Source organism: Pavona decussata, unplaced genomic scaffold (assembly GCF_977016875.1).
Source record: "Pavona decussata unplaced genomic scaffold, jaPavDecu1.1 SCAFFOLD_214, whole genome shotgun sequence".
Lineage (NCBI taxonomy): Eukaryota > Metazoa > Cnidaria > Anthozoa > Scleractinia > Agariciidae > Pavona > Pavona decussata.
Window position 1 is genome coordinate 668,805 of NW_028145619.1, and position 27,108 is coordinate 695,912.

The window sequence follows — 27,108 nt, forward strand, 5'->3', positions numbered from 1 at the left end:
ACCAGTCAATTTGAACTCACTGAAAGACGAAGAAAGAGTTCCAAGCGACAGTGATAAGCCGCCTTATTCAAATGAGGATGTCAGTTTACCACCAAAGTCTCCTAACAACGAACAGGTAGACAACTTTAGTGCCAGTGACAGTGACTTGGAAGAAGAAGTGGACAGCGCTCTTGAAACAACATTGAGCATAATCCGTCCGACCAGGCTTGGCAGAATAACAACACTTACAAGACGGATGACAGACGTCCTGCAGGTAGGAATGACATGCAGGAATGTAAAGTGGCAGCAACTTGTAACCTAAATACCTTGTTACTCGGGTTTCGGTAGCATTATTAAATTCTTTATTCCGTTTTGGGGTCGCGATGGGCCGAGAGATAAGACTTCGGGCCACGAGTTATTGTTCTCGGTCTCGTTTTTTGTACTCGGCTGGTACTAGTTACGTTTTCTGTCGTGTTATCAAATTCTTTAAATTCTCGGTCGCGTTCTTTGTTCTGTTTGTTTTCGAGCCGTGAGGAGTGTTTACAACTGATGCGAGCCAGACGTGCGAGGCATGAACAAAACATGCGAGCCATGCGAGGCATGAACAACCCCAACATAAACTGCTATTAAACCGTTAAGCTAACCGGGGAGCTATTAAAGCTAACCTAAGTGCTATTTAGGCTAACTGGAGTGCTCTTTAGGCTAACCAGAGTGTTTTTTAGGCTAACCTGAGTGCCTCAAGGCTAGTTTTGTTTAACCGAAAATTTGGCAACTAAATCAGTCTATGACCTCGCGGGCCAAGATAGATAAAGATGTCTCACGTTTACTATAGAAAAACAATCAATGTAGGAACGGTTTCTGTCTTCAAATGAAAGGTGAAGAATAAATGCTTTCCCCTGAATTTCATTTAAAAATATAAACAGCGAAACATTGAAAAACGTACAAGGATATAAACGTACGCGTGATGCGTAACGTTACTCCAGATCGGGGGGGGGGGGGGGGGGGGTACTCAACAGATGCTTGGGTAGGGAGGTGCGGCGCGGGCGTTCAAACCCTGACCCTGTTTAAGACACAATTCTCCGATTTCCCGTATGACAAATGTCGTTTTCCCCTGTATTTCATTCTGACTGCAAGAAATGCAATTCTATCTGGTTGTTACTTATTGCCTCACTATATCTCTGTATCGCGAGCAAGCTCTCTTGGGGGTGGGGGGCGGGAGGGGGTAGGAGGATCCACCCCCAAGAGAGCTTGCTCGCAGGCTATCTATTTGGGGGAATTGGCGATGCTGGAGGTTATCACTGTTAAAAAGATTGTAGGCTTTACGCACCACACAGTCAAATATGGCCCGAGTATAAGCTGGAAACAGCTTCTTGTTATAGGAATAAACAACGCGAACAAAATCATTTCAAAAAGTTATCTTTACATGCGTTTAATTAACGCGAATTTGATGCTTTATGGGTAATAATTTCAGCTAATTTCTATAGTAACCTGCGTTTTTCACAAGACAAAACAACAACGTCCAACAACAGAACTCGAGGTTTAATACCGATAAACCATATTCTAACTAGTCATGCCAGCAATGGTATTTAAATAGTGACTATTCAATGAATGGGTCCAGGGAAGAGCTTGGTTCTTCATTTCAAGAACTGTAAAGGTAGATTAGTGCGAACCAATGAAATGATGATTGGAGTACAACTTCAAGTAAGGATGAAGCTGTCCCACTATGAAATTCATCACTGGTTTAAGAGGTTATCACGTGTATCGCACAAGCTGGAAACCATTTTAAAGCAACAGCCGGCGTTGACGCAAGATAAAGACAAAAACGACCGGTTTGCAGTCGTTGGACGAACAATATTGCCAGTGAGCCTATTCAGTCCCTTCTACTGTCGGACATATTCCAATAGAACTGAGCTGATATATCTGGAATGCACTGCAGAGAGAAGCTCTCATAAGAGATGAAGTCCAACCCAGTATCAGACACAAGCCATCTCCGCTTATTAAGGCGGTCTGGCAATTCCTCTTGAGGTGACTGTAAAATGGGAAGACAGAAAGGCGATGGACATTTTGCATAACAAAGTAAAAGAAGTGAGCTATCCCCTTGAAGATAACGATCGTTACAATCACGAATCTCAAGAGATTCTAAAATCAATATTGAATGACAATGTGTCTCTCTGTCGGAGAGGTAGATGACTTGTAACTTTGTTGAAAATTTAGGTGTCTTAAAATGACGATGCTGTAAAATAGTGTGATTTTAATCAACAATGACGTGAAATTAACGCGAATTTAAATAACGTGCATCGTTAATTTCCTATAATAAGACCTAAAGGATCCTGTCTTGAGAACAACTTCAAAAATTCTCGTGAATTTTTGGGTCTTTGTTGGGTCGTATTTTAAAGCTGTAATTTTGTGGACGCAAAGAGAAAAGAGCTGGTATGTATAACCAGCTCGAATCAGCTTTCCACGGTTGCCGCATTCTGTTGATTCTCGGTTTGGTCTCTATCATGTCGCTGTCGTGTTAAGTTTTCTACGCAGTCCACTCAGCCTTGCAGAAATTTGAGTCACCTATAACACTGGGATTTTTTCTGAATTCTGCAAGTGGGAATGAGATTTGAACACTGAGAAGAAGGATTTGGGGAAAAGGGCTGGGAAATGGGGTTGGTACACCCCCCCCCCCCTCCCTTTCAGGACCCTCTAGTAAGTCCTTCTTTTCCTTACATACGATCCCCCAAGCTTTTTAATTTTTAGCTTTAAGACTTATCGTGTTTAAATAAAGGCTATCCATCCATCCACCTACAGAGCAGCGTGCGTGACTATTGCCATGTGTTTTTATTCGTCTTGATATCTCTTTGAAGGTTTTCCTTTCAACTGACCAATTAAACTACTGCAGCTGACCAAAGCAGAGTTGCAAATTCCACTTTAAGGGCACTTCCTGGGTTCGATAGGGTGAAAAAGTCAAAAAACATTTTTTTCGACCAAATAGAATTTGGGGATTTTATCTAACACTTACTGAAAAAAAAATTGAAAAATATTAAAAAAAGCGCGAGATATTTAGGAAAACGTATTTCCATATAAAAGTAAATAAATAAAAAAGGTGTCATAATCTTCTTAGTGCGAGACGCCCCAGAGGAATTTTCGCGGCAAAACGCTTCATCCGGTAGCTCTTATTTCAGAAATAAGCATATTTTGTTTACATCTCGTCTGCAGAAAATTTCTCACTTCGAATTTTATATTCTTCGCGCTTCCCACATGGAAAAGTCATCAAAAAACGAAAAGAGCCTGTGGATAAAATCCCGGAAGAAGCCAGGGCCTAAGAAAAAGGGAAAGATAGGTTTCAGCGAAGATCGAAAACGTGATCTTGCAGAGAGCGACAAAGGCTCTTGGTTCGACCAAAAAACTCTAGTCGACCTTGAAGGTTCTGTCGAAGGTGATCACGAAGAACTGGAGCAGCGGCCTTCAAATTTATTCACTGTTATTGGATCAAGTACACAGAGGTCGATTGCCGTGCAAAAGTCCTATAGCCGTAACTTTGCAAGCGTCCTGTGAACATATCAAAAAAAAAAAAAAAAAAATCACCATTGTGTATTATTTTGATACCAGCATAACTCCAACTCCAAGATCTATTTTATTTCATAAAAAGACCAGAATAAAGATAAGGAAATTTTGGGTTGTTGTGGCAGACAAACCTCTCTGATCTCCCACTTGACATCTCCTGGAACGACTTTTCTAATAAAATTGAGCACAACTTCCGGAAATGCATATTCTGCATCCTCTGGGCCGATTTCTTTCTTCTGCAGCGAGATAAAACCAAATAACGTTTTACTGCGCGTTTGTAATGAAACATTGGCATAAAATCAGCAAGAATTAGACCAATGAGATCGAACTCACCATGCACCAGAAGTGCATGAGCCCACGTGTAATACTGGAGATAGCGCGTTCTGCGTGGCCCTTTCTCTCGCCTTTTACTCCGCTCCACGCTATTTTGAAGATTTCTTACGAAGAAATCACCATCGTACCTAAATAACAGTAAAAATGCGATTTCCTTTCATTATACATTTCCTTTGATACGAAATGAATAATCGCTTTAGCTTGAAGCGTAAATTACATTACACGCAATCAAAAAGAACAACCTACCCAATAGATTTCATCTCTGATATCAGTGCACTCCTCAAACTCTCCGCTGACGCGCTTTTGGTTTCGTTAGCCTTGGTTTTTCCCCGTTTTCCTGGTTGATTTTTACGTTTTCCTTTCGCCACTTTCCCGATCTCGCTCGATCACAACAGCGGAGTCTAAAACGTGTCTGCAACACGATACTTTTTCCGCGAAATACTGTGCTATTGTTGTTGACGCCGTGGGGTCCTGTTGCTCGATTGGCTAGCCACGTAATGAGGTGTCATAATCTCCTGTGGAGGCTTGTTTTTCTTGCAAACCTTTATCGAGCGAAAACTCGCACTTGAATTTTGGCAGAGTATGTCCACTTTGAACGAATTAATAGGGTATGTAGTTTTGACGGATTGTCGTGAAATTTGGCCAGAAGATTTGAGGAATAATGACAAACAAAAGGGTGTCAGGGAATTTTGATTTTCAAAATATTTTTCCCGTGGCGACTGTTTAGGCAACACGCCTCAAATATTTTTCGCTACTCAAACTTTAGACGTGGATATCTAAATAACCAATCAGAATTTCGAAAAAGCCTGACACCTTTTTGTTGATTGATGCGTTGTGATTATCACTGTGCAGCGATTTCGTTCTTCGCGCGGCGTTCGATAACCGATTAATTCAATGGAACGACCATCGGTCGATTCGAGGTTCTACTGGCTTCTGGCGCTTAGAAAAGGAAAAGATCGCTAAATTATATTTTTTATAGGAAACTACGTTTATTAAGCTTTATAATGATATATAGTTTGTTAGAGGTTTGTTAAAACTTGCGCGCGTACGAATTTTTTTCCAAAGGACACCCGCGAACCCAGGAAGTATCCTTAACACTAACAACTCCACCACCCGCATTGCTTGGTTTTGACTGGACAGTTGAAAGGAAACCATCGCAAATTATTTCATTGACAAAACGGACAACACGAAAAAACAAAACTGTCAAAAATTCAACAAAACTTTATTTAACTACAACTGCAACAAATGACTTGTTTAATCTTTGACATTACGGACGCAATAGTATCCAGAATTTAATTTCTACCTCAGTAAAACTACCTCGCCAAAGATATGAGTTACGCGAAAGAGATTTTGCAAAACTTCTACCAGATAAAATTCACGGAGAACAGTCTTGGGAATATGCATGTTCACATTACATGGAGGCCTTCAGGTGTTAAAGAGAATGAGTAACTAAATTCAATAAGAACCGACTTTACTCATTGTGCAGTTTTTCCAGTTACGACTATAAACAAACCTTCCAGTTAGGAACAAAACAAGAACGTGACAAAACTTTGATACCAATGGCTCAAATATCTTACAAGCATTGCTTCTTTGTTAATGAATTCTTCGTTTAATATACTTTTCTTAAAACGAGGACTAGCTTAAAGTCTAAATTAGGTGTAGAAAACCATAGTTTTTGCCTTCAATGCAACTCTCCCTGACACATACCCGTTAAATTGCCACCTTGTAATCACAAAATAGTGTTGTAGTCTTGTAGATGCTGTTTAACATTAATGGCCACGTAGGCCTTCGGGTGTTAAAGAGAATGAGTAACTATATTCAACAAGAACCGACTTTATACATTGTGCAGTTTTTCAAGTTGACTGTAAACAAACATTACAGCTGGGAACAAAACAAGAACGTAACAATACTTTGATACTAGAGGCTCGGTATTTAACGTGACAAATATCATACAGACATTGCCTCTTCGTTAAATAACCTCTCCCTAAATCAAGAAATAGCTTAAAATCTAAATTGTAGAAAATACATTCTTTGCCTTCAATGAAACTCGCCCTGACAGACATCCGTTCCATTAAACTGACAACTTGTTATCACAAAACAGATTTCACTGTTTTTCACTGTAGGTGTTGTTTAACATTTGAAGTGCCTGGTGCAAAACCAACTCAACCGATGACTTGACTTGACTGAATTCCCTCTCATTTGACAGGCATACAGAATGGTTCTTGCGCCACAACATATAGTTCCCAGTCTGTTTACTTTGTGATTTGGGAGCTTGAATCAGGCTTTGCCTTGGTGTAAGAACCTGACATTTTTTTTGTCTTGTAGGTAATTGTGTTTTACTTTGTCTTGTTTTGAGGTTATTGTTTCGTTTGATATCATTACCTGTGAGTTTATCAGGTTCTTAGGAGGAGTGTTTTATCGCGATTTAAAGTGGTTTTAGACCCGATAAAACACGTGTGCGAGATTTTTGAACGGCTTCAAAAACATTCCTGGAAAAGCGAGTGTCAATAGAGTTCATAACAATTGTGCCTTTGAGAACGTTGGAAGTTAGCACACAAGAAAAACACCGCATACTTATAAGGAGGAGGTTAATCGATATACAGTGTAGTCACTGCATGTGATGCATTATCGACAATTTGATAGGTCAATTGGGTTATGAATTATTAATGAGTTTTGAAGTCAGACATAAGTTCTAATGTGATAACAAATCTGTAGACTCTGCTTTGGCTTAGAGAGTTATCATGTATAACTTCAGTTTAGTATCGTTTTAAAACATCACTTTTGAAACAGTTGCACCAACTTTTAAGCAAAAGTCTTAAACTTGTTGGGCGAGAACTTTCATCACAAAGTTAATATGGAATAATGTTTCCGACACAAGAACCAGTCTGTATGCAAGGCGGATTAAAGCAAATTCTGAGAAATTTGAATGCCAAGGCAGAATCATCGCTTATGTTGGTTTTGCGCCAGACCCTTACATTGGAATCGACCGATTAATTTCTGTATGTTGGTATTGCAAAAAAAAAAAAAACATTTAACGCGGTAAAAAATCTGAATGTGGTTGTCAGACGATGGGAGTTATCCGATTTTTTCGACAAGAAAAAATAAAGAACGAAAACGCACCTTTGAGGTCTAAGTTGTTGTAATCCAATCAAAGCTAAATGTAATTTAGAAAATAGGCAGTCTTAGACTGCATGTGTCTACTGCAGTTATGGTATAGAAATGTGATATAAAAGAATAGAAGAAAAGGGAAATAAGACTGAAATGAAAACGAAGAGGGAGGAGTGGAAATAGGATAGAGATAAAAAAAAAATGGTTGTAAAAGTATTGCACAGAATACTGGTGAGATTGAGATTAAGCTGGTATCGTTTACCACAAACATTTTGTAAGAAGAGAACTGTAACTTTATTCTAACATAAACAATATATTATATAATCTAACAACGTGAACCACAACTTTGTACTGAAAGTAATGCAGCAAAGTTCTAAACATAAAGTACTGAAAGCAAAGTTCTAACCTGAAACGTAGGCATAAAATGCAACAGAAACTATTAATTAATCTATACTGAACTTATGAATGGCAAGTATCATTCTTTAACCCTTTGACTCCTGTCGCATTTCCATAGTTTTCGCATAAATTAACTTTTTCCTGCAGCGGTTCAAAATGTGCAGTAGATAAATAAATATCGTTGGCTTCCAAAATTAACTGCATATTAAACTGGAATGATTAAACAAATGTTTTCTGACGGAAAATAATATCGTTACTATTAATCATTTGCCGAAAAACACACTTGAACGCAAAAATATCTAAAATTCACGGCATGTTGATGAAGACCTTTGGCATATCAAATTTCAACCCGCTTATGCAAATTGTCCTTGATTACGCATTTGTCGTTCCTCAAACGCATATATGAATTGACAAAGACACAAAAATCAACAAAAAGCTTTTCCAACAAAACATTTTATTGAAATAAACGATGCATTTGCTATTAGAGGCCAAAACTTTCAGTTTTTTTTTTGCGTGCGTGCGTGCAAACACGCATGTAAAATTTGAAGACACTCCGTGTTTGTTCAAAGCGATCACTCGCAGTAAATTGGGGCACGTTTGCGATGAAAATTACAGAAGTTACAGAATTCTGGTTCAAATCATCACTTAAACTATTTGTAAAAAGCAAATCAACATCGGAAAACATCATTTACCGTATTGTCGCCATTGTCCTGATCCGCAAATACAATCGCTTAGATCTCGGTCAGTCGAGGATTAGCGTCGGTTCCATTTGGGATTCCTGTGGCATTTAAACTCTTACACTCTTTCACTCAACCCGATGACATAGTGTCTACGCTACTCTAGAAGCCGTAGACACAAAAATTACACGTTTGCTCGCATTATTATTTAAAAACCCTTAAGTCAAATATACCATTAAAAAATAATGGCATTAGTAGATAAAAATATGCAAGCTCAATAACATGCCTCCTACCAGCTTCACAAGAGTTGGTTAAAGTTGCATAATTTTTGAAGGGATGTCAATCAAAGAAAAGCCGATGACATTGTTATTTATTTTGACAAGAGCTCAAGGCAGCAGAGCTAAGAAATTAGACATTTTACCAGAAATAAGAAGGAAAACTGTTTTAAAATAAATTAACATGATCCGAGCCAGTTGACTCTACAAGAATAGGTGTCATATAGAGGATCATGTATAATATTGTATGTAGCACTCAATAATTTCCTAATTTAATTACTCGCATTGCTGCTTTTGTAAATTGCCATGTGCAGGAAAATTTTTAAAATAAGTATTACGTATAAAATACTGTAAAGTATTTACATGCTGTAAAAGACAACTTCCTTGCAGTTCAACCTCCTTCGGAAATAAATTTTGTTAATGTTATACCACCTGTAGGCCTGCCCGGGGTAGTCAATCGATAAAAATTGATATCGGAAAATCATTCGATAAATCGATATCTATCGATAAATTGAACTTAAACGATATCGATTTTATCGGTCAATCGATTAAATTCGATACTCACACGCCGACGAAGTGTTAATGTTATCGATTTTATCGGATTCATCGATTGTTATTGAATCGATAAAAATTATCCTGTTTACGTTGAGGGAGCGTTTGATTGTGACTCTTTAAATGTAGATATCAAAGGCGGTAATGAAATGATTTGTTGACAAACACTGTACAAGAGACCAAAGAGACTGCATTATGATTTTCTTCCTGATTTTATTGTTCGATTAACCGGGTTCGATTACAAACGTAAATTATTTTTCCTTTTCCGGGTTCTCGGTTTCAAGATTGTCGTCTAAATTTTTTCTCTTCCTTTGTTCCGTTGGTTTTGAAACCACGTTTAACCTAAGAAATATGGGGAACAAGAAGAATTTAGATTACGAGCCCGAGGGCGTCTAGATGATTTGTTTATATCTTTACTCAAAAAATCACGAAAATCTTTCCCTTTAAAGACTGGGTGAAAGAGCAACGAGCGTGCGATTGTGTTTATCGATTGTTATCGAATGCTATCGATTATCGATATTATCGATTGACTACTCCGGGAGGCCTGTTAAATTGTCAATTGTCTCTAATCTCAAATTTTGCAAGAATTCATGTCAATGTCAATGGCTGCTCTTTGATCAATGACACTTTCTCTTGCTCTTTTGAAGGAAGATGGTCGCAAGTTATTTGTAACTGCTATAATAACAAGTGAGTGTCCATACATCTGGGTTCAGCAGACACCTTCCTTGCAGTTCAACCTCATTCGGAAATAAATTTTGATAAATGTTTTACCACCTGTAGGCCAGTATAATTGTCAATGTTTGGTTCTCTCATTTTAAATTTTGCCTAAATTCATATCGACGTCAATGACTGATCTTTGATCAATGACACTTTCTCTTACTCTTTTAAAGGAAGAAGGACGCAAGTTATTAGTAACTGCTGTAATAACAAAGTGAGTGTCCATACATCTGGGTTCAGCAGAATGTCTGCGACTGACAGGCTATACTTTTCATAGTTTTTATCCCTAACTTATTTAATACGGTAAACATTTCACCATCCATTCTGTTATGCAAAATGTTTTAAAGCAGTCATAAATACATGTAAAAGGTATTATGACAAATTAAAATCTATTGACCGGTCATATGATTTTCATAATGTTCAATCAGTAGAGACTCACTACAAAGCTCCTCTTGACAAATCCAACAGATGTGTTTTTCAACATGTTCTGACTGAGAGTTTTGCAAAGAAGAGGATTGTGTCGAAAGGGGATCCTTAAGACATTTTACAGCCCCCTTGTGGGCTCTGTTGTGTTTTCTTAAATTTCCTAAGTAATTAAAACACTTGCCGCACTGTTTGCATTCATAAGGTTTTTCTCCAGTATGGAGTCTTTCATGTTTCTTTAGACTTCCTGCTTCACTAAAACACTTGCCACACTGCTTGCATTCATAAGGCTTCTCTCCAGTATGGACTCTTTTATGTCTCATTAGAGTGCGTGCTACAGTAAAACGCTTGCCACACTGTTTGCATTCATAAGGTTTCTCTCCAGTATGGATTCTTTTGTGATTCCTTAGATGTCCTGCTCTACTAAAACACTTGCCACACTGTTTGCATTCATAAGGCTTCTCTCCAGTATGGACTCTTTCATGTTTCCTTAGATTCCCTGCTCTACTAAAACACTTGCCACACTGTTTGCATTTATAAGGCTTCTCTCCAGTGTGGACCCTTTTATGCAATCTAAGGTTTCCTGGAAATCTAAAACGCTTGCCACACTGTTTGCATTCATAAGGCTTCTGTCCAGTATGGACTCTTTCATGTTTCTTTAAAGCTCCTGTTTCACTTAAACACTTGCCACACTGTTTGCATTCATAAGGCTTCTCTCCAGTATGGATTCTTCCATGTTTCGTTAGACTTCCTGCTTCACTAAAACACTTGCCACACTGTTTGCATTCATAAGGCTTCTCTCCAGTATGGACTTTTTCATGTTTCCTTAGATTTCCTGCTACAGTAAAACACTTGCCGCACTGTTTGCATTCATAAGGCCTCTCTCCAGTATGGACTCTTTCATGTGTCCTTAAAACTCCTGCTTGGCTAAAACACTTGCCACACTGTTTGCATTCATAAGGCTTCTCTCCAGTATGGACTCTTTCATGTTTCTTTAAAGTTCCTGTTTCACTAAAACACTTGCCACACTGTTTGCATTCATAAGGCTTCTCTCCAGTATGGATTCTTCCATGTATTCTCAGATGTTCTGCTCGACTAAAACACTTACCACACTGCTTACATTCATAACTCTTCTCCTCTGTGGGAGCCCTAACATGATTCCTCTGACACCCTGCACTGTCAGAATGCTTTTGGTCTCTTTTGCTCCTCAATAATCTTGGCATGTTTTCCTGTTTAATCAGAGAAACATAATAATAATATTGAAATAAACTTTCAGAATATTATTGAGAAGTGTACTTCAAAAATTATCTCAATGTCTTTGGCATTATTGGCAAATTAATAAGAAATAAAACAAATCTTGTTTCTTCTGGAAATGAAAATTTTTTTGAACCAGTATATTAATTTAATAGTTGATATTTTTTTACAGTAATACAATACAATTCAGATTGGATTCGAATATCATTGTTATTATTATTATTATTATTATTATTATTATTATTATTATTATTATCATCATCATCATTACAGTCAAATCTCTCATAAAAAATCACCTAAAATACCAAGATTAAGTCAAAGTGGTCGCTTACTAGAGGTGGTCATTAACAAGATTCGAACCAGAAGGGGTCTCTTCCAGGAACAGGTGTGATACATCCACATATTTAAAGGGAATTCATTGCATTTATTTTCCTAGTTATAATACGAGCATTACCAGGTTGTTACTAGAAGTTTGTCGTAAATTCTGAGTAGGGTAGCACACGCAGTCAACAAGGAGATCAGATCAGCTATCAAGTGGTTGTTTGCAACAGGTTAAGAACAATGAAAATTATAATGCCATCAGGTCAAAAAGTGGTCCTAAAGTGGGGACTCTGTAAAATGAGAATACGGACTGGCGGGCGGATGTGGACGGCGCATGGCGGATGGGGCTTTTTTTTAATGGGATGTTGATACTGTTAAATTTATTGGTTAATTGTCACCTTCTAAGAAATGCTAGGTTTGGTTATTTTTTTTTTATTTTGAATTAATTTATATCTTATTGTCAGTCAAACAGCGAAAACGCTATAGAATGTTTCTTCTCGTTTTTCAGCCAAATCAGTCTGAGTTTGCAGTGGAAGTCCATTTATCAGTATGACACACCATCCGGCAAAACGACACGTTCACATTGATGAACATTTACAGGATAATGTGATTAACGGGAAAAGTACTGTACGAGCTCTTGTTAGGCATTATAGATTGGAAATCGTGGTTATTGTTCGAACTGACTGATCAATACAAGTTATTATAAGATTTTTTAAGATGTCCAAAGATTTCTCTGCGTAGGATTTGTGAACGTGTTTTTTTCCTCCCAGGAAATCTGCACACAAGCGACGCTTCCTTTCAAGTTTTGATTAAGAGCCGATTTAGAGCCAGTCACTAATTAGCTTGGTCTTGAACAATCGTAACGAATTAAAGATTGCGATTCTGTTTGTGATCCCTCGCTGAAACGAATATGAACTTCTCGTGCTTGAAAAAATGTCACTTGTTTTCTCCGGGAAAATTTTATGGGTTCCATATTTGGACGTTTGCTGTCACGAAAAAGTTACGTTCTGCCATGATGTCTGATGTCGCGAAAGCTTCAAAGCATCAACCATTTGGTTAGACAAATTTAAAAATCTATTCACATTTAAATTCTGTTTTCTTTACAGTTGGTTTCTTTACATTACTGTCACATTAATATTCATATTTTCGATTATCTGGACTCTTAATTATCGGGACTATTTATTCAAGTCTATTCAAGTCCCAACGAGTTCGGATAATCAAGGTTCGACTGTACCAAGTTCTCGGAGAAGACGACCCCTTACAACTAGGAACTGAAGACCACTGCTGAGGCAACTGGGAAAACCAGAAACTGACCGAAAAACCTGTTTTTCTGTCAGGTAAAAAAAATATGAATGTTCAAAAAAGAGAAAAACCAAAATCCGCAAGAATATCAAAACCGAGAAGACGCAAAACCCAATAAAAAAAAGTTCCCCTATTGCAAGGAAAACTTCGCTTGTGTGCAAATTTAAAGGGAAGAAAAAGACACGCTCGCAAATCCTACGCAGAGAAATCGTTGGACATCTTAAAATGATCTTTTAATAACTTGTATCGATCTGTCTGTTCGAACATTAACCACGATTTCCAATCTATAATGCCTAACAAGAGCTCGTTCAGTATTTTTCCCGTTAATCAGATTATCCTGTAAATGTTCATCAGTGTGAACGTGTTGTTTTGCCGGATGGTGTGTCGTACTAATGTACGGAGTTCCACTGCAAACTCAGACTGATTTGGCTGAAAAACTAGAAGAAACATTCTATAGTGTTTTCGCTGTTTGCCTGACAATAAGATATAAATTAATTCAAAATAAAAAAAAATAACCAAAGCTAGCATTTCTTAGAAGGTGACAATTAACCAATAAATTTAACCATATCAACATCCCATTTTTTTTTAAAAAAAAAAAACCTCATCCGCCATCTGCCATCCGCCATCTGCATCTGCCCGTCCATATCCAAGTTTTACAGAGACTGAGAGTCCCCGCAAAGCGCCTGTTTATGTGAGGTTCCAACTATGGGGCTTTGACTGGGAAAAATTTGGTGTTTTGGATAGATGGTCTTTAATGTGGTCACACATGGAAGTTGACTCTATTATTATTATTATTATTATTATTATTATTATTATTATTATTATGATCATCATCATCATCATCATCATCATCATCATTATTATTATTACTATTATTAGTTGTGGAGGAGCAATTTTTGTGTGCCTCATTACTATCCTTCTGCTTTTTGTTTTTCCATATGAATAATGAAGGTAAATGAATTTAGTTTTCACCATAAAAATAACATATTTGTTTGGGATGTTCAGATTTGATCACCAAGCACTTACTTTGATGCCCAGGTACTTTATAATCATCGCTTTCTCAAATCATGTAAGATCCCTTGCTCTCCAAACATCCAAGTTTGCTTGAAGGTTCTGTATTTTAAGATAAAAAGTTTCATTTTCGATCATAACAAACATGATTATTTTAACTAGGGGTAAGTCGGATGTTGGCAACCCTTCGCAAATAATTGCTGAGAGATGTCACGTAAACGTGTTACAAAATATTAGTAACCTCAGAAAAGGAAGAGGTGTGACTACTACTTCAGGCAAGAAAAGCTTTTTTCTGTTATGACTCAGTCAAATAAAAGGACTAAGCATTGACATAAGCCCTTTGTCTTTCTCTCTTCAAAGCAGTTAGGGGGTACTTCGGGTAAAAGGCGACAGGAAGGTGCAAAGGAATTCTGTTGAATTTAAAATAATTTGAAGATTAAATGGGATTTTTTTTGGTAGTTTCACTTCACCAGGAATCGTTTGAAGTTATTCTAGAAAAGGAGAAGATTTGCGGTAAAATATCGTTAAGATACATTAACCAGAAATTAATCTTTTCCGAGGGTTTTGACAGTTCGAAAATTAATCATGAGATTATTGTCATTATTATCATTTATAATTTTTTTTTTTTTTTTGGGGGGGGGAGGGGGGTTATTTTGGTTCAGGGGATTTTTTGGCTTTCACTTTAAGTCCAAGGGATATTTTTGGGTATTAGTTTGTGACTCCATTTGTACCTCCCCATCATTTTTTACCTGGAGTATCCAACTCCCCACCCCCACCCCTTGGGATCATGAATGTCTTTGCTACAGCAAGTTTGTTTAATGTTAGTCTTCTGATGAGAACGTTTAGTTTGGAAATATTAGCCCAAAAGTTTAAGAACATGTACAGATTAAGGCAGTACAGAGGCTGACACACAACTGATCAACAAAGATTAAAGATTTTGACAGGTCCTTCAGACAGGTTTTAACATTTTAAGGTTTACCGACTGACCTTTACGTGTGTTTACATTATTGTTCGAGTTACTGATGCAAATTTAATTCAAGCCAAGTAAAGTACAGTGGAATCCCGGTATCTAGAACTCCTCGCTAACTTGAACTAAGTCCCATTTCTCTTGGATTTGGCCCCTTCTCTTCAGTCACTTTTACTTAGATAACTTGAGCTCGGATAATTCAAATTCCTCGCTTACTCGAACTAAATGTTGTGTCCCTTGATTGACATTTACCCTGATAACTCAAGTTCTGGTTCTTGCAGCTCACCACTGATGTCTTCCCATTAGCTCCTCTTGTCATGTCATCGGCAAAAGAACATTGGAATTGACACTTCTAAAGCAATTTCATTTTAACACAGGTCACCAAAGCGCATGTGACACCGGTTACCATGCAAGAGTAGTTAAATATAAGAGTTTGTATGGCCTGTTGGGCACATTTTAGTACTCGTGCCTAGGTTTGACCATGAGTTTGTAACACATTTCACGAACACGGCTTGTTTGGCGACAAACATGTCACCCGATATCAACGTGAGCCTGTGTCTCAAGAAATGAACTCCTCCAAAAATCAGCTGCACAGGAAGGACAGCACATCACCCTTCTTGCCATATGGTGAGGCAGGTAAGTAAGTGCTTAAGTTTCAAGCAAATTTTAGCCAGGTTTTTGAAATGCTGACTCTCCTCAAATGACGGGCCAAATTTTTATTCAAATTCGACCTGTAGTTTCCAGCCTTCCATTAACATAATACAGTGATGCAGGTGGACCAGCCGCTGAGAGCTAAACTGCTCAAAACAGAGTCTGGAAGCACTGAAAAGCCTTGAAAAAGCAGCAAAAGACACGGGTAAGCTGCTTTTTCAGGCTTTATTATATTTTTTGTGGGTTTTTGAGGGAATATTGTTGTCTAAATTTCGATTTAATTTTAATGCCATAAAAAATCTTATATTACGCTTGCATGGTAATCTGTGTCACATACGCTTTGGTGACCTGTGATTTTAATCAGTACAACAAATCACGCATTTGACAGTCATTTCCGATCTTTTAACTCAAACTGCATGCACTCCCTGTAAAGGTGTCACACAGAGAACAAAAAGTTCACAGTACAGGCAAGTACAAGTTCATAATGTTCACATCTTAAGGCGTTCCAATTCTTTCTTTAAAATGTTGACAAAGGTTTTTTTGACCCGAAAGCCTCAGCTTACATGGGACTTACAGTTTCTGATGAGAGTAAGTTTAATTTGCCCTGGGTTGTATACTGAAGTGTTGATAATCAATGAACTATAAATTAACTATAAATCTACTCAGATAGCTCGAACCCCCGATAACTCAAACAGTTTTTTGTCTCCCTTCAGAGTTCAAGTTACCGGGGTTCTACTGTATAATGAATGATTTGGAAGTAATCAGAGACCCATATATGCGCAAAGGATTTTGGGATCGTCAGGGGGCAAACATTGCTAGTAGCTAGAGAGAAATGTATGGCATAAAGTTGTTTCTTTGTCAAAAGCAGTGGTTTATGACAAAGAGTAACGCATTTTCGCCGTGATTTTGTGAGAAGCAGAGGTGGCTAATTTTGGTACATGGAAATTGTAAGTTATTGTGCGATTGATGCGATAAAATCTATCGATAAACACTCTTGTGTAAGGTTGATTGTGAAATCTACTGAATCTACATCAAGTTATTCTATTGAAAAAGTACAAATTTAGGCAGCTTAGGGGTAAATTTGAGGGAATTCTCTCAATAAAGCCGTTTCAGTTGTAATTATGTGGGTCGAGATTGTTTTCCTTTTAGTTACGAACGTGCGTTATAACTTCATGGCTGCTGGAATTTTACCCAAACAAAGCAGAGAAATTACTGTGCGAGGGTATGGAAATTACGGAGCTATTGCACTGTGGAAGGTTGAAACCAGTGACAGTTAACACGGGGAAATCTCCCCTGGCCAGAGCAACGAGATTGCTAACTCAGGCTAATTGTCTAATCATTCTGTGGCGTATTATAAATTGAAACACAGGATCTCCCACTACACAAACCTCACAGTTACAGAGCGGAGCGAAGCGATATTAACAAAAACACAAACGAGACTAAAGAGGACTTAAGCCCTCAATTTAATGCATTGCATAGCTTTCAAACAAGCTACAATGATAAAGAAAGGATCAAAAGACAGATAGCCATGATAAGAAACACAGCATCTTGCAACAAAAGCAAATAGCCGGGCCCAGCAACACAAATTAAAAGCTGCAAGATGCATGTACATCGTTCAAATCCTATCCTTACAGTGATAAAAAGAGAGGCTATACTGTCACCGGATGCGCTGAAATGAGCCATACCAAACCTGAACCAAATGCCACAAAGTACATAAGAACGGCAGTCGCTAAACAGAAACAACAAGAATTGTAATAAACCGAACGCATAACCCAGAAATGACCTTTGAGATCAAAATACAAAACATGCGACAGTGACCATAACGCAAATCCTCCCAACCATAAATGGCATTTAATAAGAAGAAAATCTAGCTCTTAAAGAAACTTTACGGGGGACACCGCTTATTTCATAAATAAAAGGGTGTTCTCAAAAAGATATACCCGTGAGGGCAAAACTAAAACACGCACGTGAGCGCGAAGGCTTGTCAACCCTATATTTATACACCTCACACATCACAATGATCACCGCCTGGCATAGGTTGTTAATATCGGCACACATACAATTACAACTGAAAAGGCTTTATTGAGTCAATCCCCTCAAATTAATAACTACATTTGTATTATTTCGAGACCATTGGTCACCATTACTTGATGTAGATTCAGTGATTGCACAATCAACGTTTCGCATTTATCGATAGATTTCATCCCAGTTATAACACAATGCAAAATCTTACAATTTCCACGCACCAACATTAGTCACCTGCGCTTCTCACAAAATCGCGGCGAAAATGCGTTATTTTTTACCCGAAATCACTGCTTTTGACGAAGAAACAACTTTATGGTCTTTATGCCATACATTTCTTTCTGGCGACTTGCAATGTTTGCCCCCTGGCGATTCCAGAATCCCGTGCGCATAACTTAGGTCTCTGATTACTGGCAAATCATTCATTAGTTCGAGTTGCCGAATTCGTACAAGGGAAATCGGATTTTATTCGAGTTAGCAGGGACTTCGAGTTAACGGTTTTTTATTGTAACTGATATTTTAAAATCAAATTCGATGCCAATCCTACACAAACACTGTTTCGAGGTGCTTTCAGCTTTGGAAAATTAACATGGCGGTCAGGTCACAACCTCAAAATTAACATTTCTACCCAAAAATCACCCTATGCTCGTCTCTATCGATTAATGGAATCGCCCAAAGACCTCTTATGTGGCTGAAAATACACTGAAAGGCTTGACTTACCTTCAATAAAAGAAATCTTGCCGCTTAGTTACCCGATCACAACCCAAAACACGCCCGTAAACAGTCTTCGAATGATGTTGTTTGACAAAGGGTGGAAAACGAGCGGTTACCTAGCTTGTGTAAAGGCGGCCTGGACTTGAGGATTTTATGCATTGGATTTCTTGTCAGAAACCAGCAGGGAGGGACACAGGAAGCAAATTTTACTAGTTCGATATTCTAAATTCAGGTTATGAAGATGTAAAGGTTCGTCGTGAGCAAATTAGTAGATGTACTATTTTTGTTTTGTGTGCTACTTTGGCTATTAGAGGTTTTTCTCGCGCGCAACGAGCACTAAGTCGGACTGGACTTCGGATAATATTTATTTTACGAGTTCGAAATTCCTCCAGATTATTGAGGTATAAGGGTTCCTCGTGCGCAAATTAGAGAATTTACTTTTTTCCTTTGTGAGCTTAGTATACCTTTGCCTTCTTTGGTTACCAGAGGTTTTCTCCCGCGCGCAATGAGGACTCCAAGACCGAGGGTCATATTAAATAAAGACAAGATGCCTGCTATACTGGCATTACGCGAGATGCTGGGGCTGATTCATTTATTCCAACTGTATGCTTCGCCGATTGATAAAACTATCTTTGCTAATGGAATAGTTTGAGTCACGACGATCGCGTTACGTTGTTTCCCTTGTGTTACGCTACTCGGGGTTTCAAGGGAAATTGCGGGAATTCCATTGCGATAACGTAAGCTTCTCAATGACCTCTTTTCAGTCTCGCGTCGTGGTCTAAGACTGTCAAACAAAGCACGATTCCTTCGCCAGGAACTCACCAATTTCCACCGTTTTAGATGTCCAGTGCTTCTTAGAAGTTGTTCTTTCGATTCACCGCTTCAAAATGGTGAAATTTCCGTTTGAAAACGACACACTTGAGTCCAGAACATGTTAACAATATGGCGCCAAATTTAATCTGTTTTTAATAAATAGATCAAATGATGCGTTGACGTCACACAGGTAGGGGTGAGTGGGTCCCCTCCCTCGCGATGTAAGCGACAAGAATGGATTTTGATTGGCCTGCTTCTGTTGAAGACAATCAGAACAATACACCCCGAGTAGGAGAGGGGTGAGTTTAATGAATAAATTAATTTACACATTTGTAGCTACGACGAAGAAGAAAAAAAAACAAGATGCCTGCTATACTGGCATTACGCGTGATGCTGGGGCTGATTCATTTATTCCAACTGTATGCTTCGCCGATTGATAGAACTATCCTTGCTAACGGAATAGTTTGAGTCACGACGATCGCGTTACGTTGTTTTCCGTTGTGTTATGTGACTCAGACTATCAGCGGAAATTCGTGAAATTCCATTACAATAACGTAAGCTTCTCAATGACCTCTTTTCAGTCTCGCGTCGTGGTCGAGGACTGTCAAACAAAGCACGATTCCTTCGCCATGAACTAACCAATTTCCACCGTTTTAAATGTCGAGTGCTTCTTAGAAGTTATTCTTTCGATTTGCCGCTTCAAAATGGTGAAATTTCCGTTTGAAAACGGCACACTAGAGTCCAGAACATGTTATAAACAATATCGCGCCACAATTTAATGCAATTTTAATTAAGAAATCAAATGATGCGTTGACGTCACACAGGTAAGGGTGAGTGGGTCCCCTCCCTCGCGATATAAGCGACAAGAATGGATTTTGATTGGCCTGCTGTTGTTGAAGACAATCAGAACAATACATCCCGAGTAGGACAGGGGAGAGTTTAATGAATAAATTAATGTACCGATTTGTGGATACGAGGAGGAAAAAAAAAACAAGATGCCTGCTATACTGGCATTACGCGAGATGCCGTGGCTGATTCATTTATTCCAACTGTATGCTTCGCAGATTTATAAAACCATCCTTGCTAATGGAATAGTTTGAGTCACGAAGATCGCGTTACATTATTTCCCTTGTGTTACGCTACTCAGGGTTTCAAGGGAAATTGCGGGAATTCCATTGCGATAACGTAAGCTTCTCAATGACCTCTTTTCTGTCTGCAATTGTGGTCTAAGACTGTAAAAGAAAACACGATTCCTTCGCCAGGAACTCTCCAATTTCCACCGTTTTAGATGTCGAGTGCTTCTTAGAAGTTATTCTTTCGATTTACCGCTTCAAAATGGTGAAATTTCCGTTTGAAAACGGCACACTTGAGTCCAGAACATGTTAACAATATGGCGCCACAATTTAATCCAGCTTTAATGGATAAATCAAATGATGCGTTGACGTCACACAGGTAGGGGTGAGTGGGTCCTCTCCCTCGCGATAGAAGCGACAAGAATAGATTTTGATTGGCCTGCTGTCGTTGAAGACAATCAGAACAATACATCCCGAGTAGGAGAGGGGAGAGTTTAATGAATAAATTAATGTACAGATTTGTAGCTACGAGGAAGAAAAAAAAAAAGAAATCGACCCGTTTTTAGACACGGTATGCCCCCTCAGGGCATCCCGCGTAAAAAACAAGATGCCTGCTATACTGGCATTACGCGTGATGCTGGGGCTGATTCATTTATTCCAACTGTATGCTTCGCCGATTGATTAAACTATCCTTGCTGATGGAATAGTTTGAGTCACGACGATCGCGTTACGTTGTTTCCCTTGTGTTACGCTACTCGGGGTTTCAAGGGAAATTGCGGGAATTCCATTGCGATAACGTAAGCTTCTCAATGACCTCTTTTCAGTCTCGCGTCGTGGTCTAAGACTGTCAAACAAAGCACGATTCCTTCGCCAGGAACTCTCCAATTTCCACCGCTTTAAATGTCGAATGCTTCTTAGAAGTTATTCTTTCGATTTGCCGCTTCAAAATGGTAAAATTTCCGTTTGAAAACGACACACTTGAGTCCAGAACATGTTAACAATATGGCGCCAAATTTAATCTGTTTTTAATAAATAGATCAAATGATGCGTTGACGTCACACAGGTAGGGGTGAGTGGGTCCCCTCCCTCGCGATGTAAGCGACAAGAATGGATTTTGATTGGCCTGCTTCTGTTGAAGACAATCAGAACAATACACCCCGAGTAGGAGAGGGGTGAGTTTAATGAATAAATTAATATACCGATTTGTAGCTACGAGGAAGAAAAAAAAACCAAGATGCCTGCTATACTGGCATTACGCGAGATGCTGGGGCTGATTCATTTATTCCAACTGTATGCTTCGCCGATTGATAAAACTATCCTTGCTAATGGAATAGTTTGAGTCACGACGATCGCGTTACGTTGTTTCCCTTGTGTTACGCTACTCAGGGTTTCAAGGGAAATTGCGGGAATTCCATTGCGATAACGTAAGCTTCTCAATGACCTCTTTTCAGTCTCGCGTCGTGGTCTAAGACTGTCAAACAAAGCACGATTCCGTCGCCAGGAATTTACCAATTTCCACCGTTTTAAATGTCGGGTGCTTCTTACAAGTTATTCTTTCGATTTGCCGCTTCAAAATGGTGAAATTTCCGTTTGAAAACGGCACACTTGAGTCCAGAACATGTTAACAATATGGCGCCAAATTTAATCTGTTTTTGATAAATAGATCAAATGATGCGTTGACGTCACACAGGTAGGGGTGAGTGGGTCCCCTCCCTCGCGATGTAAGCGACAAGAATGGATTTTGATTGGCCTGCTTCTGTTGAAGACAATCGGAACAATACACCCCGAGTAGGAGAGGGGTGAGTTTAATGAATAAATTAATGTACCGATTTGTAGCTACGAGGAAGAAAAAAAAAAAAAAAAGAAATCGACCCGTTTTTAGACACGGTATGCCCCCTACGGGCATCCCTTACAAAAGAAGAAAAAAAAAAGAAAGCGACCCGTTTTTAGACACTGTATGCCCCTTCAGGGCATCCCGCGTAAAAAAAAAAAAAAAGAAATCGACCCGTTTTTAGACACTGTATGCCCCCTAGGGGCATCCCTTAAAAAAGAAGAAAAAAAAAAGAAAGCGACCCGTTTTTAGACACTGTATGCCCCTTCAGGGCATCCCGCGTAAAAAAAAAAAAGAAATCGACCCGTTTTTAGGCACGGTATGCCCCCTAGGGGCATCCCTTAAAAAAGAAAAAAAAAAAGAAATCGACCCGTTTTTAGACACTGTATGCCCCTTCAGGGCATCCCGCGTAAAAAAAAAAAAGAAATCGACCCGTTTTTAGGCACGGTATGCCCCCTAGGGGCATCCCTTAAAAAAGAAAAAAAAAAAGAAATCGACCCGTTTTTAGACACTGTATGCCCCTTCAGGGCATCCCGCGTAAAAAAAAAAAAAGAAATCGACCCGTTTTTAGGCACGGTATGCCCCCTAGGGGCATCCCTTAAAAAAGAAAAAAAAAAAAGAAATCGACCCGTTTTTAGACACTGTATGCCCCTTCAGGGCATCCCGCGTAAAAAAAAAAAAAGAAATCGACCCGTTTTTAGACACGGTATGCCCCCTAGGGGCATCCCCTAAAAAAGAAAAAAAAGAAATCGACCCGTTTTTAGACACGGTATGCCCCCTAGGGGCATCCCTTAAAAAAGAAAAAAAAAAAGAAATCGACCCGTTTTTAGACACTGTATGCCCCCTCAGGGCATCCCGCGTAAAAAAAACAAAAAGAAATCGACCCGTTTTTAGACACGGTATGCCCCCTCAGGGCATCCCGCGTAAAAAAAAAAGAAATCGACCCGTTTTTAGACACGGTATGCCCCCTCAGGGCATCCCGCGTAATAGAAAGAGACTTTGACCGGAACCGAAAACCGCGAAAGAAAAGCCTCTGACGGAACAGTTGAAAAAACTACACTGAACTAAAGAGAGGGAACTGGCTTTTCTCACTTTTGACGCTGTCTTATTTTTGTTTAGAAATAACAAATTCTAGTCTGCATAGTGGATTAATTGATCGTCGTTTAGCCTACACAGTAAACATTCCCGTGGTCCCATGGGAACGTTAGGACGACTCAGAGTAAATTTTGAAGGCGAATTTGATGCTGTCTACCCTCTTGTGTCACAAACATGGAGTTTCTTAATCACGGTTCAGGAGGTGTAAAACACCACATCAAGGCAGTAAAGCAGCCGGTAAATTAAAATCTATGTCCCGGATTGGTCAACATGATCTCGTTACTGATCGTTTATAACCCAGTGTGGGTCATAAGTAACGGTCGACTGAATGCTCTAAACTTGTTTGATCGAGTGTATGTCTTAATTCCGTAATGAAGCTACCAATGATTTACAGACTTCATGATACTAGAATATACTATCATTATATTCAGTATTAGTAATATTGGTGTCAAACGTTCAACGTATTCTGCTGTCTCAGTATGAGAAAGATGAGAAAACAAAACCTTTACTGATGTAATGTTCACTGCTTTGAGTTGTTGCGAAACCTTAGACTCCCGAAAACTAAGACGACTACTTTCTTTCATCATGTTTTAACCGAGGTCTTTACTTTTCATTTTTAAGAAAAATTAGACCTTCTAATGTTACGTTTTCTCCTCCTTTTCCTTACCCTGGTCCCAGAGGTTTTTCTTGTCGCGACTCGCGTTCGCCGCTTCGCGGCTCTCTCACGTGGGGAAAAATCAAGAAAAACCTCTGGGACCAGGGTACCTTTTCCTGCTAGATTAATAGGAACGTTTATAAATATCACAGCGGCTTTTCGTTTCTGTGGAAGGAGTTGAAGACGCCCTTTAATATCTTTATCAGGTTTTAAGGTTACCCTATACTTTCAGAGGTGTCTCGCGTCCAAGCGATGTAGCGCGTCCGGTTTAAACTGTAGATACCTGAACCCTTATATCAAATTAAAGCTTATAGAGCTGGCTATCCAACTAAACCAAGAATTTTGAAATAAAATGAATTGCCGAATTTTTAGCGCTGTTTTCTCGAATCAATTTTTTTCACTTGAAGGACCCACTTCAAAGAGCTAAAACTCAAAAGGTATTCGTTCGTTTGCCTTCAAATTTGGACAGTAGCTAGTTTAACATATAAACAACAAAAACATGTCTACGAATTTTTCTTTCGAAATATTTTTTCTCTAGAACGTTTTTTGTACGATCACTCCACATTTTTTTTTTCATCCTATTTCGAAAATGCTCTATAACTTTTCATTGCGATTGAATATGGCAAAACGCAGACACTGACTCGTCCCCAGTTGTCTTCATCTTTATAGGGCGCACGAAGCGGGGAGCGCAAGGTCCCTTTGCCGCGGGCTGTATGAAGACGACTGGGGACGAGTCAGACGCACACCCATTTCTTTAGCGCTTTGGGTCCGGAAACTGAGGAGCAAATTAAATTAGCGAAAACAAAATTCGCTTTGACTTGTAGGTGATTCGGAAGCTCGCATTTAGAGGTAGTGAAAAATTCGACAATTCATTTTATTTCAAACTTCTTGGTATAGTTTGATAGCCAGCTCTATAAGCTTTAATTTGTTATAGGGGCTTAGGTATCTACAGTTTAAACCGCATGGACTCGCTACATCGCTTAAACGCGAAACACCTCTGAAGGTATAGGGTAATCTTAAACAAAAGAAAATAGCGTAAACTAAGAACCTCCAAAGATTTCGTCTCTTTGCCTACTGAGTACATATAGTACCTCCACTCAGCACATGCTATAGGTTTTAATCAGTGATTTGATTTGAATTTTTGCCTTTTTTACAGGGCCACAAGTTCGTCAGTAATTTTAGGTACTGTTAGCCTCTTGTAAGTCTTATCTACCTACCTACTGCTTTGGTTAGGTTCTATCCGTTATCACCACAAAATACCATTAGCACAGCAGTCACTTTCTTTTCATTGTGGGGCCGGGATAATTTTCGTTTTGGCAAAAAGAAAGAAAATTTAAATTTCTCTCTTTTTGCCTTGGGTAGCCCAGTTTTCTGCTGCTTCTAATAACATCTACACGCTCCGTTCAGTCAGGTATCAGGAAGCGCTTCGTAGATGACACTTTCACCACCTTAGACTAACAAGCAACTATACAGTTCTTGCGGGCACCCTCGGGACCTCGTTTAGTTTCCGTATTAACGAGAGTCCGTAATGTTGGGGTGTGAGGGTCAACAGAGGTGGAGGCCTGGGGCTTGAGATTTCAGTTATTTATGAGTTACGGGGCGACCCAAAATATCTTGTAATACTTGACAAGTGAATCCCGGGAGAGGGGGGGGGGGGGTACTCCCCAAAAAAATGGGTATGGGTGTACGGCTGGCTTCCCAAAAACCCTTACCCTATTTATGACCAAAATCTGCGATTTTCCCTACCCTATTTATGACCCGAAAGTGTCTGGTCAACTTCAGTTAAAAGATCCCTGGAGCCCACCGCGTGACTGGAGCGCGTGACCAGCCGTTGCGGCAAGTACACAGTTGCCGTAAACATCTTGACGAAGAAGTAGCTTCTTCTAAAAAAAAAACCCAATTCAGGACTAGAGTGCAAAAATCGATACCCTATTTATTACCAAAATGGCGGCAAAATGGGGCTGAAAGGCAGAGAAACTAGAACTAAAAAGAAAGTTGACAATGCCACTTAGAAACTTAGCATAGTTGTTGTTATAAATGTCCATTGCAAGAGTGCAGCCATCAGAAATTAATGAAATAAAAGGCCGTGCTTTATTTTTCACCGCATGAGTTGGTTTTCATTGGCAATAATTCAATCCATGTGTTTCTGCATTTTTGTTACCCACGAGGAGTAAACAGGCAGCGGTACCATTCTGTTAAAAGCGATGAAACATTAACGACATTAACAGAAGATGCTGATAACAAAAAACTTTTTTTTAATTACAACAACGGAAGACTTGTTTAATCTTTGACATTACGAACGCAATACTAACCTGCATTTAATTTCTACTTCAGTAAAACTACCTCGCTAAACATATGGGTCACGCGAAAAGAAATTCTACAAACTACTACCAGATAAAATTCCCGGTAAACACTCTTGGGGATATGCATGCTCACATTACATGGAGGCCTCCAGGTGTTAAAGAGAATGGGTAACTAAATTCAACAAGAACCGACTTTATACATTGTGCAGTTTTTAAAGTTGATCCTGTAAACAAACCTAACAGCTTGGAACAAAACAAGAACGTAACAATACTTTCGTACTCAAAGGCTCAAATATCTTACAATCATTGCCTCTAATCTTTGTTAATGAATTCTTCGTTTAATACGCTTTCCTTAAAACGAGGAATGCTTAAAGTCTAAATTACGTGTAGAAAAACGATACTTTTTGCATTAAATTGTACTCTCCCTGGCAGATACCCGTTAAACTGCCATCTTATTATCACAAAACAGTGTTGTGGTATTGTAGGTTCTATTTAACATTTAAAGGACCTGGCACAAAACCAACCAAAGTAATGATTTGGCCTTGTCATCTAAATTTCGCTGAATTCCTTCTTATTTGACAAGCATACAGACTGGTTCTTGGGTCACAACATAGTTCCTTGTATACTTTGTGATTTGGGGGTTCGAATTCAGGGTTAACTAGGTGTAAGAAGCTGACACACTGCTGACAGTTTTTTTTTGTGTGTGCGTTGTAGGTTATTGCTTTCTTTCTCTATATTGTTTTGATTATATTGTTAAGACAAAATTCACAGAAATTTGGATGCCAAAGCAACAACATCACTTACAATGGTTTTGCTTTGGCCCCTTTAATTGTAACCCACTGAAATATTCCTACTGGCCAAAACATGTCAGATAGTACAAAATCTTACAGTGCTTGTCAGACTATAACAGTCATCTTATTTGGTAACAGTTGTCCAATTTTTAGACCAGAAAAAAAGAAAATAATTAATTTTATGCCAAAGTTTGGGGTCTTAGTTGTTATATCCAATCACAGTTAAATTAAAATTTATAACACTGGTTAGCTTACATTTACTAGCCTGTAATAATGCCCTTGGCATCACTAGC

At 38.9% G+C, this 27,108-nt stretch overlaps 2 protein-coding genes and 1 long non-coding RNA gene across 4 annotated transcripts in view; 1 reads left to right on the forward strand and 2 right to left on the reverse strand.

Moving 5' to 3' along the window:
- The window catches only part of LOC146460103 (uncharacterized), a 40,965-nt gene extending 30,985 nt beyond the window's left edge, over positions 1–9,980 (forward strand). The window contains exons 2-3 of the long non-coding RNA XR_014857697.1: positions 7,533–8,758; positions 9,415–9,980. This is a non-coding gene — a long non-coding RNA (uncharacterized LOC146460103). The remainder of the gene's footprint in view (positions 1–7,532; positions 8,759–9,414) is intronic.
- LOC146460104 (uncharacterized) overlaps positions 1–18,342 on the reverse strand; it is a 33,194-nt gene extending 14,852 nt beyond the window's left edge. The window contains exons 1-2 of the mRNA XM_085088447.1: positions 18,261–18,342; positions 11,121–11,241 (exon numbers count right to left, since the gene is read on the reverse strand). Of these exons, the coding sequence (XP_084944573.1) occupies positions 11,121–11,168 (48 nt within the window). The 5' untranslated portion in view covers positions 11,169–11,241; positions 18,261–18,342. The remainder of the gene's footprint in view (positions 1–11,120; positions 11,242–18,260) is intronic.
- On the reverse strand, positions 2,902–4,610 carry LOC146460105 (uncharacterized). 2 transcript variants are annotated; one of them, XM_085088444.1, is made up of 4 exons: positions 4,111–4,602; positions 3,872–3,992; positions 3,663–3,767; positions 2,902–3,516 (listed from the first exon to the last, which is right to left on the reverse strand). In XM_085088444.1, exons 1-4 carry the CDS (start codon positions 4,122–4,124, stop codon positions 3,457–3,459), a joined length of 300 nt encoding a protein of 99 aa, XP_084944570.1. In that variant the 5' UTR covers positions 4,125–4,602; the 3' UTR covers positions 2,902–3,456. The 2 variants fall into 2 exon arrangements, with proteins under 2 accessions (XP_084944570.1, XP_084944569.1); XM_085088443.1 differs by having other exon boundaries at positions 2,902–3,767; positions 4,111–4,610.
- Positions 18,343–27,108: the final 8,766 nt, after the last annotated feature.

What these genes read in the sequence shown, in the direction of transcription:
- LOC146460105 (XM_085088443.1), bottom strand. An exon ending in CGTGGGCTCATGCACTTCTG is followed by an intron (nt 3,768 to 3,871) that starts GTGCATGGTGAG and finishes ATCTCGCTGCAG; the next exon opens with AAGAAAGAAATCGGCCCAGA.